This window comes from Helobdella robusta (genome assembly GCF_000326865.2).
Source record: "Helobdella robusta unplaced genomic scaffold HELROscaffold_8, whole genome shotgun sequence".
Classification (NCBI taxonomy): Eukaryota; Metazoa; Annelida; class Clitellata; order Rhynchobdellida; family Glossiphoniidae; genus Helobdella; species Helobdella robusta.
The window spans coordinates 3,475,099-3,491,030 of NW_008705459.1; the positions used below are offsets into that span (position 1 = coordinate 3,475,099).

The following is a 15,932-nucleotide window of genomic DNA, read 5'->3' on the forward strand; positions in this document are numbered from 1 at the left end:
TTAAAAATTCAAAAACTTTCAAATGAAAGCGTTTAAGAATGCGTTTTACACACACACACACACACACACACACACATATTATTATATATGTATACAACAAATTTATAACACATATATATATATGTCTTGATGTCTTGTCTTGACGCATGTAATCATTTTCTGGTAGACAATTGTATTGACGGCGGTATTGACAGAGAGGTACTCAGTGCAGTCTTCACGATGTTGCCTGGTCGGTCGGTCGGTTGGTTGGTTGGTATTTGTGTATGTGTTGTGAGGCGAAGAAAATTAAGTTTATCGAATGAATCAAAACTTTATTACAGAGTCTCATCCTTGATTGACTTGTATTGTGTTCCATCTGAGGTTTTATACTGCGTTATGGTGCTGTCGTGTTTTGTGTGTGCGTGTGTAGGTTATCATTTTCTGTAAATGTCACTTCGATGCAAGTGTTTCTTGGCATGTTTTCGCAACTACATTCGTACCTACCATTCTGTTTATTTCTGTCCGTACTCACGTGTGCTGTTGTGTTTTGTGGAAATATTTCGCACGTTTCTTCGGCATCGTCTGTATTGCTGGCTTGCGGAGCTTATTGTGATGTCACATTCTATTTCACGAACCAATCTGCATTGCATTTTCTAAATTTCTAAAATAAAAACTATGTTCGGGTAGAATAAACTTTCAGTCGATATCTTTTTTTGTATTTCAACTTTCATTCAAGTCCTGTTGGTTCTCTCCCACATTCTGTCTAAATCTAGTTTTTATTCGAAAGTTCTACAAAGCAAATAACAATTGTGAATTGGATGGAACATGTGTTTATCCATATTTATCGAAGGATAGATTGAGGCAGCGAGGAATCCCTTCAATTTATGCAGGTCTGCTCCAGTTTATGTCCTCATAATCTCCATGTCTATATCAGCCATATGTACATTTCCACTAAATACTTTGCAAGTGTTTACAAATATATGTAATGTAGATATCTAGATATATGTAAAAATAGAAAAGTTGAAAGAGAAAGAAAGAGAGAAAGAGGGAGAGCGAGAGAGAGGGCGAGAGAAGAAATGGAGATTTTGTAGGCTGAAGATTTAACAAATAAGGTAACGATCGTAAATTTATATTAAAATAGCTGCCTGCACATGTTTGCATGGTATCCATCTGACTGTTTGCTCAAATATTTATACACACACCCTCATCATTCACATCAACACGTGTTTGCGGAAAAAAATTTTTCTGTTTTTTTTTGAACTTAAATAGCTATTAATTTTCATTTTTTAATTTTTTTATTAAATTTTTTTTCTTCGCGAAAAACAAACATTATTTAATATTAGTGGTAGGCATTTTATAGCGCACACAGTACAATGTGCATGAACGTTTGTTTGTATGTATGTATGTATGTATGTATGTATGTATGTATGTATGTATGTATGTATGTATGTATGTATGTATGTATGTATGTTTGTATGTATGTATGTATGTATGTATGTATGTATGTATGTATGTATGTATGTATGTATGTATGTATGTATGTATGTATGTATGTATGTTTGTATGTATGTATGTATGTATGTATGTATGTATGTATGTATGTATGTATGTATGTATGTATGTATGTATGTATGTATGTTAAACCAAAACATGATGAGTGACACTGAACCGTCAAACATCAAGTAACAAATGGATTAACACTTTGATTTGTCGTTAATTGCACATGTCGGCATTCAGTTGGATATTTTCAAGCACACAGACACGCAGGAACCGCTGCAACAAGCACGAAATAAGGTTAGTTGCGAAAAACAGTTCCCTGCTGTCGCCTGATCTTACGCTAATCATTTTGCATATTGCCTTAAGAAATTTAAGGGTGTTGGGGTCCATCGGGCCGAGAACCTCGATACATATTGGCAAGAATTCCATCGAGGGGAGGGCGTTCCCATATTTTTTCATTTTCTCGTCCGCTGCCCTGGCCGCGGCCAAACCGCATTCTTTACTTGTCAGGTTTACGTATCGTTCGGCGAGGGTGCCAGGAACCGTAACATCCCACGCCAAACATCTGCTGGCTCTCCAAGGTATTAGTGTGCATCCGTCCGGGCGCCTACCATCATGCGCAGAAATGCCGGATGGTTCCTTGAGAACCGGGATTGAAGCCTTGGAGAAGAGCCGACAAATGTATTCGTTTAGCGCTGAGTGACGTAGTTGACGGCCCCCACCCAGGCGACAAACCAAACCGTGGTGCCCAAACTCGTCCGACCCTGCGCCACATTGGCACGTGTATTTATTCTGAATGACCAGGCCAAGTCTGAAGCCAATGGCAAATCTCACAGACTCGTCGTCAAGCCTGGTGCCCACAGAGGTGTTGGGCCACGATCTCAACCACCCGCAGCTGGCAACGCTGGACATGGCCAACAAACGAGCGGTGGAAAAGTCGTCGCCGCATGAAGACAGCAAATTTTGAAAGATTTTTTTAGATTCTTCGTTCAAAATTTGGACGTGCGTACGGTCCCCCGGGTCGGACGCTAGGGGAAGAATGTCGCGGCAACGAAAAAACCGGTGAAGCAGGGAAGACTGCAGGTTGAGAATGGCAGCGGCAGAAGAATTATAAACAACGGGAGCCAGCTGAACCACGCTAAGCAACCCCAGCCCACCAAATCGCACCGGCAGCTGAGCTTGGGACCAACCACTGTCGGTCACTTGAACATTGCAAATCGACGACAGGGCGGTGCGCAGGGCTCCGTCAAATTCGCCCAATTTAGAAGGGTCAATGTGTTTGGATGTACGCAGGAAGTACATCAATTTGGGCAAACTGAGGGCATTGCGGATAATAGTCAAGGCATCATGGGCCGAAAGACAGGAAACACGACCCAGGGCGAATTTAAGCTCAGAGAGCTTTTGGTCAAAAAACTTTATTTGATAATCGCCCTCGACCAAGGGTGTGCCTAAAAAACTCAGTTCTGATGCACCAACTCTGGGTATTCCAGCCAGCGCATGGGGCACCTGAAATAAACTTTGGCAGTAAAGTTCGCATTTTTTAATGTTTAACTCTAAACCAATTGCAGCGGAGTTATGCTTCAAATATTCGTAGCTATCGGCCAGAGTTGGGCCGATATGTATGTATGTATGTATGTATGTATGTATGTATGTATGTATGTATGTATGTATGTATGTATGTATGTATGTATGTATGTATGTATGTATGTATGTATGTATGTATGTATGTATGTATGTATGCATGCATTTATTTATTTTTAATATTATTGGTATGTTTGTAAGCGCTCTTTAAAAAGATCTCAGAGGCGCTAACGATTATTACAGTACATTGCGTAGCACTTTACTAAGCGATGTAATGAATGTATAGAAATAGACATTAGCATGGGTAAGCTTGGACAAAAAGATAGTGTTTCAGCCTTTTACAAAAATAAATAGCAGACAACGCAGGAGAACGAAGGTCCCTAGGCAAACCATTCCAGACAGTAGGACCTATTACGGAAAAATTCCTTCGACCAAAAGTCAAGTTTGTGTCAGGTACAAACAATAAACCTGAATTGTCAGAGCGCAATGTTTGACTCAGCAGTGGCATTGTTCTAGGAATGACTTAGTCAGTTAATTATTTTACATTTAAAAACTGTTAATCATATCTTGAAAATAACTTTTTGATATACCGGAAGCCAGTGAAGAGCAAAAAGAATTGGCTTAACGTGATGGTATTTAAGGCCATCTGAAACCAACCTTGCAGCCCAATGCCGTAACGAACAAGAAATGAACAAGGACAATGTATGCATGTATGTGTGTTTGTGCGTATGTATTTATTTAAGTTTGTTTGTTTGTATGTGTATGTATGTATGTTATGTACAAGTGTAGATGTTTTATTAATTTTAAACATTGAAAAGTTTGTCAAGTTCTTAGTTACATTAGTTGATGTTGATGTTTTTATGTTGATGCTTAATGTTTCTCTTAGTTTTATATTTTTGCTGTTGTTATTATTTGTTTTGGTGATGTTGTGTTGTTAATAATGTTAGTGCTACATTGTTTTTTGTAAAATTTTATGAGGTAATTTTTATTCTTGGTATGATATAATGTTATGTGTTATCTCTTAATGTTTCCAACAACATTTCATAAATATATATGTACAGTTGAAATCTTACTTAATGTTAATACCATCATGATATCAATTCAAGTGCCTCCTCTTTATGTTGATGTCATATGCAACTCAACTCTACTTTAATTTAATGAATTTTGTTGCTGTGCCGATGTGTTTTATGTTGGTTTCTGTTCGTTTGATTTGTTTTTTTCATGAATTGTAAGTTGAAATGTGTCGTTTGGTTCTGATGGTTTGGTGGAGATCATTTGTTTATTATTTGTATTATTTTATGGTATGTTTATTATTGTTGCATTTGTGGATGTTGTCGTTGTTGTTTGTTTGTTTTTGTTGTTTCTACTGTTTATACTTGTCGTTGATTTGTTGTTGTTATTGTTGTTGCTTGTTTGTTCTTGTTGTTTCTACTGGTTATACTTATCGTTGATTATGTTGTTGTTGTTTGCTTGTTTGTTTATGTTTTGTTGTTGTTTTTTTTTTTGTTCGTTCGTTTGTTTGTTTGTTTGTTTTTTGTTGTTGTTGTTAGTGTCGTTGTTGTTGATTGTGTTTTTTTATAACTCCCTTCATGCTGGATACTTTAATCAGTCTAATTGGCTTTAATAGATCTGACCAACCATCATAAGCACACTGACTACAATAGCTGCTGCTGGGGTGACAACGACGACGACGACGATGATGTGATGTTTTTTATGATGATAATGATGACCATTAAGATGTTAACGATGATGCTGTGTTAAGGATGATGATGATGAGAAGGATGATGACGATATTAAAATAAAAAAATTATGAAGTGGTAAGAAATGTAAACAATAAAGTGAGATTGTGTCAATGTCACTGATGACGATGACGAATAAGATGATGACGACGACGACAATGACGATGGCGATGATGATAAAAGCTTCACAGCCGCACTAAAATTTGTTTACTTACATGTAACAATGATGACGACATTTGTGACGTCATTATACACGACGAGGAAGCTGTAAACGTGAACAAACATGTAAAAAAATATGTGTTCAAAAAAAAATAGACAAACACGCAACCAAACAAACATAAAAATTTACAAACAAATACACAAACATGCATACAAACAAACATTTAAACACAAACAAATACACGCACAAACAATCATATACTATATGCATATAAACACATTAAAAAACATACAGAAACAGACATATACAAAAACATACATATACAAACGCATACAAAAATATACAAACACATACAAATGCATACAGAAACATACAAACACGGACAAGCATTAGATAATAATAAAACAGAAGACAAGCAATAAATGCAATGAAGGAAACAAAACAAAAGATGTCGTCAGGGCGATAAATCATAGGAATAAACGACACGACCTTAATTCAACTTTATCAGCCAAGTCGTCCAAATTCATCATCACCTTCTTTTTCACAATCATTTTATCATCATCGCCATTGTCATCAATGCTTTGATCTTCATCATTATCATCATCGTCGTCACCATCATCATCATCGTTGACCTCCTACTCTTTTTTTTTCTCCTCCTTTTCTTCTTCATCGTCATTGCCCTCATCATCGTCATCATCATCGTCATCATCATCGTCATCATCATCGTCATCATCATCGTCATCATCATCGTCATCATCATCGTCATCATCATCGTCATCGTCCTCATCATCATCGTTGTCGTTATTATCTATTTCGTCATCTTCATAATTTTCATCTTCATCTTTTTCATCGGTGAATTATTCATCAGCATCCATCATCTTCAACATAGTCATCATTTTATCTTCATCACCACATATCAACATTTTAATTATCATCATTACATATAGTATCATTATCATCACTATAGATATTTTATCATTACCATCATTATAGATATCTTTTTATCATTATCACCATTATAGATAGTAGCCTTATCATCGTCACAGTAAGCAGCATCATCATCAGCATAAAAAGCAGCACCCTCATTTTAAAATTCAACGTCACATCGATATTTTTATCATCATAATCATCATCTTCTTCATCATAGTCATTATCATAACCATCATCATCATCATCTCCATCATCAGAATCGTCATCATCATCATCATCACCACCATCATCATTACCAGGAGCAGCATAGTTTTTATTGACTCATTATATGGCGCGAAGCATTAGAAGATGCAACAATAAAAGTGTTGTTTGGTGAACCAGCGTTATTTGAAAAAATGTATTATATGTAAGCTGCTTTTTCTCCAAGTCTGTGTACGTGTACATGTATGTGTGTATGTGTCTTTGTGTGTGTGGTTGTGTGTATGTCTGCGTATGTTTCTCTATATTTTGTATGTTCTGTGTATGATTATTGTTCGTGTAATTGTGTACTTGATTTTGTATGTTTGCCACTTTGTATGTTTTGATACTTTTTTATAACGTTTTTTTTTATGCTGTTTTCTATCTGTCGTTTTGTATTTTTTTGTTTTCTTTGTCTTTATTGTTTTTTTAATGATGCGTTTTTGCGTATGCGTATACACAAGTTTGGCTGTATCATTGTGTGTGTGTGTGTGTGCGTATTTGTGCGTGTGTAATTGTGTGAGTGAGAGTATGCATGTTCTGTACATTTTCTTTAAAAAAAATCTTATATGTGTATGTGATGGTTTATGCTGTAACTATCCATATGTTCGTTATTTCAACATTAAACAACATCATCAACATTAAGCAACAACATAAACATTAAACAACAACATCAACATTAAACAACAACATCAACATCAAGTAACAATATCAACATTAAACAACAACATCAACATTAAGCAACAACATCAACATTAAGCAACAACATCAACATTTAGCAGCAACATCAACATTAAACAACATCAACATTAAACCATCAACAGTAAACAACAACATCAACATCAAGTAACAATATCAATATTGAACAACAATAACAACATTAAACAACAGTATCAAAATCAACAATGTATCACTTTTTTCTGTATGTATATCTTACAAACACTTTTTCCTTATTTTTGAATTGAAAGCGAGAGAGCGAATTTTTTGTTGAGTAGCATACAGGAAGGAGGCAAGCATCATGGGATGCATCGTTCAATTGTGAACCGGCACCAACTAACTAAACCAGGCCGCAGTTGGCGGTCCTTGGTTATTGCGTTATTGTTGTTTGTGTTGTTGTCTGTGTTGTTGTTTGTGTTGTTGTTGTTTGTGTTGCTGTATGTGTTGTTGTTGTCTGCGTCGCTTTTTGTGTTTGTTTTTGTTTATTTGTGTTATCGTTGTTGTTGTTTGTGTTGCTGTTTGTGTTTGTTTGGTTTGCAGTTGTTGTTTCTGTTGCTCTTTTTTCTTTTCTCTCTTTTCTTTTCCCTTTACTCTTTCTCTCTCTCTTTTTTTCTCTTTTTTCCTCACTGTCTCCATTTCTGTCTCTCTCTCTGTCTCTTTCTTTCTCCTCCATTTCTCACTCATCCAACGCTTGACAAATGATTCATAGAAAGTATTTTGTCTTACTGAAGTTTATCGAGGGAACGTCAAGTCGACACGCACATTCATACATATCTCCATTCACGCACATTCATACATATCTCCATTCACGTACACTAGCATGCACCGTACAAACACATACGTGTATATAAACGTACATATACACATACATATACAAAAACTTGCACATGTATTTTTGTATATGTGTAAATATATACACAAATACATTTACAATACATACATGCGTGTGTTTTACATACATACATTTAAGATGGGCATAGTATCTTCAAATGCAATAATATTTGCACATTCGCGTTTTGACGTGTAAATTTTGTTTTTGGGTTTTGATTGCTTTTTTTCACAACTATATATGCGTGTACGTGTATACATGCATTTGCATAACATGTCATTCATGTATTGTATCATATGTATCTCTGTATGATACACCTTCTTGTAATGCATATAAATGGTAAATGCATTATAACGTTGGTTGTTATATTTAACAAAGTACTAGGACGTCATTTTATCTTGCGGAAACAAATTATTGGGATTCAGTAAATTAATAAATTAGTAAATTCAACAGAGTTTTATATGTATAAATTTTTACCAGGTTTTTTTTTTACAAAACTTAGACACGTAAAAAAATGTGGCTATCAAACTTTAAACTGAAAAACTATGATTATTTTCAAAAAATTACAGAGGAGTTTGTAAAAATGCAGTCGTAAACTTAGGAAATTATATTTATAGTTTGAGAGATTTCCATTCGAGCAAGCAGCATTTGGGAAAATGCGTTTGGAAAATTAAAATTTAAATATATAATATCGGATATGTATATATTTGAAAATCGTTCGCGATTTTTATGAGTATATACACGCGTAGGTATGAATTTCCACATCAAAATACGCACATACATTCATACATTTATACACACATATTTCAAATCTACTGACACGCACGCACGCACACACACACACACACAAAACTCCAGTAGTGGATCTTAACAACTTTGACGGGGGATAAATTTTGAAAAATTTTCAAATTTTCAAATTTCACGATGAGCCAAAAATTTGCCAAACAAATATTTGCTTTATTTTCTGCTCATCACGCTAATTTTTGGTTGATTTTGAACTTGAAAACGATATTTTCTCCTCCAAAAACTGAGTTCTACTGACTTTTAATGAAGCAATCTCACAGCAAGGGGCCCCAAGTCCTAGATACGCCATTGTAAAATTAAGGTATACAATGGTAGTAATGGCCCCATGGTAGTACATACCCCTCGTAGTTGTTGTTGTTGTACGTTTGTATATCTGATAGTATGTTTGTATATAGGTTTGTATATTTGCAAACATGTCTCATGTTTGCAGTGTAGAAACAATACAGATGTTGTATATCAATAAAGATAAATACACACACAAATATATGTACATATTTCAAATTTTTCTAGTAGTTGTATATATGCACGCATACGCATACATATACATACGCACATCCATACACACACGTTCACAAAAATTTTGATGTACAACATGAAAGAAAAATTATTTTTTAAAATAATACACAACACGCTTCAAATATTTATCATTTTCCAGGGAGAATACAGAAATAAAAAGTATACAAAACCTCTGTAATGAAATGAAACAAAAAATCCAAGGCATAAATTATTGTTCTTGTATGTTTTTGTGTGTTTGTATATGTGTTGGCATGTTTGTTTATATGTTCGTATACATTTTAAAGTGTCTTTGTATGTTTGTATATATGATTGTATGCTTGTATTTGGTTGATTTTGAACTTGAAATTTCTATGAACTTGAAGTTTCTATGTTTGTGTATGTGTCTGTATGTTTGTATGTTTGTTGTTTATTTTTTTTATTTCTTTATATCGCACGTTTGTTTACTTGTTTTAAAGTATTTGTATTTTTTTTCATTTGCGTTTTTGTTTGTATACATGTTAAAGTGTTGTTGTTGTTGTACGTTTGTATATCTGATAGTATGTTTGTATATAGGTTTGTATATTTGCAAACATGTCTCATGTTTGCAGTGTAGAAACAATACAGATGTTGTATGCACTATTTGAAAAAAATTATGAAAACAAGCAGGAACCGTGTTAAAAAATTAATTAAAAAATTCAATTGTGAAAGAAAAAAAACAATTTAAACATGCGAAAGTTTGAGAAAAAGAAATAATTGCAAATGAGATTTGTAAAGAAACTAACAAACAATGAACTACACACACACACATACTACTGCCAGCAAAACTGATTGGAGAGAAGAAAAGTTGTGTTTGTTTTTATTGTTGTTGTATTGTTGATGTTGTTGGTACGTTGTTGGTGGTGTTGTTCTTTTAATGTTGTTGTTGGTATGTTGATGTTGTTGCTTGTCGTTAATGTTTTTTGATTTTGTTGTTGCTTGTTGACATTGTTGGTGTTGGTATTGTAGTAACCCAAGACAAATAACTCATACATGTGTCTTGTGTCTCTATATAACAATCATAAACACACACACATACACACGCATACGCTTAGAAACAAACAAACACATCCACACACACATACAATGCCCGTACCATCAATGGTGTGTTTTTTATTCAATACATTTCTATGGTTTTTCTCTGTAATTGTTTTTACCCGTATTTAAATTATTTTACTTTTTTTACTTTCAAACATTTTTTTGTTAGTTTCTTCATCTATATGTATGTACGTACGTACGTACGTACGTACGTATGTATGTATGTATGTATGTATGTATGTATGTATGTATGTATGTATGTATGTATGTATGTATGTATGTATGTATGTATGTATGTATGTATGTATGTATGTATGTATGTATGTATCTATGTATGTATGTATGTATGTGCGTATGTATGTATGTATGTATGTATGTATGTATGTATGTATGTATGTATGTATGTATTTATGTATGTATGTATGTATTTATGTATGTATGTATGTATGTATGTATCGTATCGTATCGTATCGTACGTTTGTGTGCATATATTTATATACATGGGCATTCTTATGATTAATATCGGTGTATGCCTCTTCTGTTTCTCTCCATATATGTCTCTCTGTTTTAAATTATAAGCATGCATGCATGTTAATATATTGCTAACTTAAATTTATTTTTAACAGAGAAAAAACATAGTGTTCTGGGCGTCAGTTTACATGTTTGTGTTTGTGAGTGTGTGTGTGTGTGTGTGTACGTTTGTTTGCTTGTTTGCGTATGTATTTTTGTGTGTGTATGTATGCGTGCGTGTGTTTATTTTTTTACTGAGTTTTGTGTGTTGTATTTGTACATCTGTGAGTTTATGTAATTAGGTATCTGTGTTTGTTTTAGATATATGGGTTTATCTGTTTATTTAAGATACGTGTGGTCTTGTATGTACGTATGTATATGATTTTTGGTTCATGTACCTATTGTTAAATGCCTGAATTATGCATCTATTGTTATGTGAATAAATTATGTTTTATGTATAATTATTTGCATTTACTAAACACATGTGTAAAAAATGTATTTATAGATTTCGCTAATTGCAAATGTTTAAGTTTGACTGATTACACGTTAAACAAATGCTCTTTAATGTTTTTTTTAGTAACATTTAGTAATTGTTTTTTGTTTGTGTTATCAATTAAATTATTATCTGTATATAGCAATGTATGTTTTTTGTATTAAATTTGTATTTTCCTTGTACTTTTTGTATGTTTTTGTATTTTTCTATCATTGACACCTCTAGTATATCTTACTACAATGCAATAAATAAATATATTACTTTCTTCCCAAACATATGTGCACTGAGATCCGAATGTCCTGAAAATATGAAAAACTATGCATGTTCGTTTGTTCGAAATATGTTTGTATGTTTGTTTGTATGCGTGAGTATGTGTGTTTGTATGTATTTTATATGTGTTTGTACCTATGTTTATATATATATTTGTTTGTATGTATGTTGTTACTAATGTATCTTCTGTGTCTTTGTTGTTTGTTGGTTCAAACACCGTCATGTAAATTTTCTATGCCAATGAATATGTTGTGTATGTGTAATGTTTGTAGAATATATGTACATATCTACATAAGTCTAATTATACATTTTAGTTAGCAAGTAATTTGTAATTAAGTTATTTGGAGCGATCGAGTTGAATGCAGAAGATATCTATACTTTATCAAATTTAAAATAAATAATAAATTATAACTACCTACGTCAGGGGTGGGCCAACTTTTTGCCACCAAGGTCGCTGCGGGCCTTAGTTTGCCCATACCAGCACTACGTGGAAACTGTAAGGTGTATTGATTCAAATATTTGCGTTACATTTGTTCTTTGTGAGTAATTTGGAAGAGGTTTTTAATACTGTTGCATGAATCATTAACATTGTTTTCGTCAATATCGCGTCTTTTGTTTTTATATTTGTATGTATACTATATATATATATATATATATATATATATATGTGTGTGTGTGTGTGTGTGTGTTTATAATATATATATATATATATATATATATATATATATACAAACTTGTCGTAGAAATACAAAATCAATAGTTATTAATCATTTTATTGTGATTTTCTTATTCATGGTAACGTATATTTTAAACATTTAATAGTTATTCATAATCAAATAATAATGAAAATGATTTTTACATGTAGATTTATTGTTGTTGTTGGTGGTGGTGTTATTGTTGTTTATGTTGTTGTTGTAATTGTTGTTTATGTTGTTGTTGTTGTAATTGTTGTTGTTTTTTTACCCGCCAACCTCCAAACAATAGGTTATCAAGATGGTGAGATGAATTTGTCTACATAAAAAAACTCAACATCACTGATATACATAGCATATTATAAATGATAACAGCAACTTTTGTCGATGTTTTTGTTGTTGTTGTTGCTGTTGTTGTTGTTATTGTTATTATTATTGTTGTTGTCGAAGATGTGTTGTAGCTTATTTGTTGTTGTTTAGTTGTTGTTACCATCGTCGTCATCGTTGTTGTTACATACTATTGTTGATTTGTTGATGTTGTCTCGTTATTGTTTAACGTGGTAACTGCTGTTTTGTTTTTGTTATTTAGTTCTTTGATGTTGTTGCACATCATTTTGTCATTTTTTGTTGGCTTCTTTGGCACTAAACGTTTTTTAAGTATTTGTTATTTAGTATATTGATCTATTTTTTATTTTGTCAGTGTTTATTATTTTAACGATGATGTTGTTGTTGTTGATGTAGTAGCTGTTAATTTTTTTTGTGTTGTTGTTATTGATGAAGTTGTTGTTGGTGGTTTTTATTTGCGAGCTGTTAAGATTAATGTCATGTTAATCTCGATGTATCATGTTTTAGATGATGTTGACGCTGATGTGCATGTTTCTTCCTTTTTCGTAGTGGCTTTTGATGTTTTTATTTTTTCGTTTTTATAATTATTTTAGTTGTTGTTGTTGCTGCTGCTGCTGTTGTTGTGGTTGTTATTCGTGTTGTTGCGGTTGTTGCTTTTGTTGCAATTCAGTTTTTTTCAAGTTTTTTGAGGACTCAGTGAGAACCAATTTTTTAAATCATCCGTCAAGTTAGCATTGTCTATAATGACTCTCATTGTTTTCATCATCAACAGCATCATCGTCACCACTATACCCTTTATAATTACCATCATATCATCATCATTGTTATTATTATTATTATTATCTATTAGTATTATTTTATTATGATTATTACTTTTATTTTCAATATTATTGATATTTATTTAATTATTTCACCACAGCATTTGCAACCGGTTTCTAATGAAAGCCCGTGGCTGTCGCAACAAGGACAGCAGCAGCCACATCAACTACAACAACCACATCAACCATATCAGTCACAACAACCGCAACAACCGCAAAATCAACAACTATCACAGCCACATCAACAACATAAACAACCGGACGAACAGTCAACTACGTCATTTCCGTTTCCGACCAGCTCGGCTTGCACTGTACCACCGCAAGTACGTATTTTGTATTTATTTTATCTTTGTATATATATAAAAATTTTGTATTTTTGCGTTCTGTGTATGTAGTTTGTATTTGTTGAATATGTTACAATTTTGTATTTTTGTATAGGTTTGAATATTTGTATTTTTTATATTTGCTAAGTTTTGTATGTATATAATATACATATATATATATATTGCCTTGGTTGTATGTATATGTTTGTGAGTGTTTATACGATATGTATATATATATATATGATAATGATGATGATGATGATGGTGATAATAGTGATAGTGTGGACGAGGGTGATGAGGAAGACGACGACGACGATGATGATGCTTGATGCATAATTTCAGTTTCTACGAAATCTGTGATCGCCTATTAAAATAAGAACGATGTTTTGAAATGATGACACCATGTGATGTAATGGTTTAATGGGATGCTTCGTTGTAAATGATGAAGGCCTGGTGACAGTACTGATTGTGTTCGGAGAGGTTGATGATGTTTCTGGCTTCAAAAAGGAAAAAAATGATTTTTGATCATAAAAAAAAAATATAATTTTTTTCCCTGTCCACTCTCTCAACAAAAACCACGTTTAAAACTGTCTGAATATTTCATATGGGCCATAAAATTTTACGATTATACGTAATAACGTGGTCAAAAGTTGAATAATAACAACATTAACAACAACAACAATAATAATAATAATAATAATAACAAATGAAAATAATATTATAAATAATAATAATAATAGTAATAATAGCAACACCTAAAACGGAAATGCCTGCGATATCGAATGCTTAACAATAATTACAAAGTGATGCAAGATATGACTGCTATCATATATGAGTATAAATTATGGTGACGGTGATGGTGATAATATGGTGATGATGGAATGGCGTATTTTTGATGGTGATGACGTAACAATGATGGGGATGATGATGATGATGATGATGGCAGTGGTGATGTTGGTGATGATGATGACGTAACGATGATGATGATGATGATAATAATGATGATGATGACGCTGACAGTGATGACGGTGTTGATGATAATGATGACATAACAATGATGATAATGATGTTGGTTATGATGACATTTGAAGAATGAGGATAATGGTGATGAATAGGTGAGATTGCAAATCCTAAATAGAGAAATTTTGAAATGACTTCAGACAAAACCAAAGACACTGAAAAGTATTCTCCGTCCATCCGTCTGCCAAACCGTTTCCGCAATGCCCATTCCTCTGACATCAGAAGGACCCAACCAATCAAACGCCACCAAGTGGGATGACGTCATCAATAGACAGCAGTTCGACCAATCATATTACTGCACGCTGCGCCAGCAAAACGAATTGACAGCTGCTCTTTTCTCGCAGCACTACATCAACCAAAACACAAACAACAACATCAACGACAACAACAGAAACAGTTGCAGCAACGACATCAACAACAGCAACAACAACAATTTCAGTATTTACAGCAATTTCCCGCCAAATCCGCCCCCACCTTATCAACCAAAACCCCAAACAAATCCAAAAACCGTTTCGAAGAGAAAGGCGTCAATGGTTAAATTCGACAACCCGCCAACAGTTCAACCAACAACAACCACAACAACAGCCACAACAACAGCCACAACAACTACAACAGCAACAACCACAACAACACGTCCAGCAACCTCGTCAACATCAACAACAATTCATGCTTGGTAACACTGGGTTGACAAATTTTAACACTGTACCAAAAAATTTGAATTGTTCACGGCAGCAAAAAATAGTGAAGCAGCAACAAATGCAGCCACAACCACTACAACAACCACACCAGCAACAACCACAAATGTTGCCATCTCAACAGCAGCCACTTTTGCATCATCAACAACAACATGTAAAACCTCAACAACCACAAACAAAACCACAATTTCAACAGCATTCATACATTCAACTGCAACAACAGCATTTTCAGCAACCACCGCTACAAAAACTGCCACAGCCACATCAACCGCAACAACAACCACAACAGTCACAAAAGTTGCGTTTTCAAGCACCTCAACAGATCAGTCACCATCAACCAAATTCACCACCAATCCCACAACAATTGCAACAACAACAACAGCGTCAACAACATCCACAGTTATTTCAACAGCAGCAACACATACAACAGCAGCTACAGCAGCGACAACAGCAGCCACAGCAGCGACAACAGCAGCAAAGAAATGGTGTACTGGTCACTGCGATTTTGTGATCATCATTCTTTTTATCTTTGTTCGTTATTGCAACACTTCTGTTATTATCGCCAGCTATACCATTGACAATGACCAAAAATAATCATTTTCATCTTCACCATCATCCTTATTACGTCATCGTAATCTGCGTCATGACCATCGTGACGTCATTGAACACGTCACAAGAAGACTCGCCATTTGTTAGTGCGCGCTTTCGAACGATTGCTTTATGA

General features: G+C 33.9%; 2 protein-coding genes across 2 annotated transcripts; both read left to right on the forward strand.

Moving 5' to 3' along the window:
- Window positions 1–1,702: 1,702 nt before the first annotated feature.
- HELRODRAFT_165655 (hypothetical protein) lies at window positions 1,703–6,231 on the forward strand (the record flags this gene model as incomplete). Its single annotated transcript, XM_009032184.1, has 3 exons — window positions 1,703–2,157; window positions 2,704–2,880; window positions 6,186–6,231. The coding sequence occupies 3 exons, from the start codon at window positions 1,703–1,705 to the stop codon at window positions 6,229–6,231; spliced, it is 678 nt and encodes a 225-aa protein (XP_009030432.1).
- A 3,859-nt stretch (window positions 6,232–10,090) lies between these two features.
- HELRODRAFT_165656 (hypothetical protein) lies at window positions 10,091–15,932 on the forward strand (the record flags this gene model as incomplete). The annotated part of the gene is made up of 7 exons (XM_009032185.1): window positions 10,091–10,108; window positions 11,740–11,811; window positions 13,272–13,493; window positions 14,654–15,046; window positions 15,099–15,316; window positions 15,405–15,607; window positions 15,775–15,932. The coding sequence occupies 7 exons, from the start codon at window positions 10,091–10,093 to the stop codon at window positions 15,930–15,932; spliced, it is 1,284 nt and encodes a 427-aa protein (XP_009030433.1).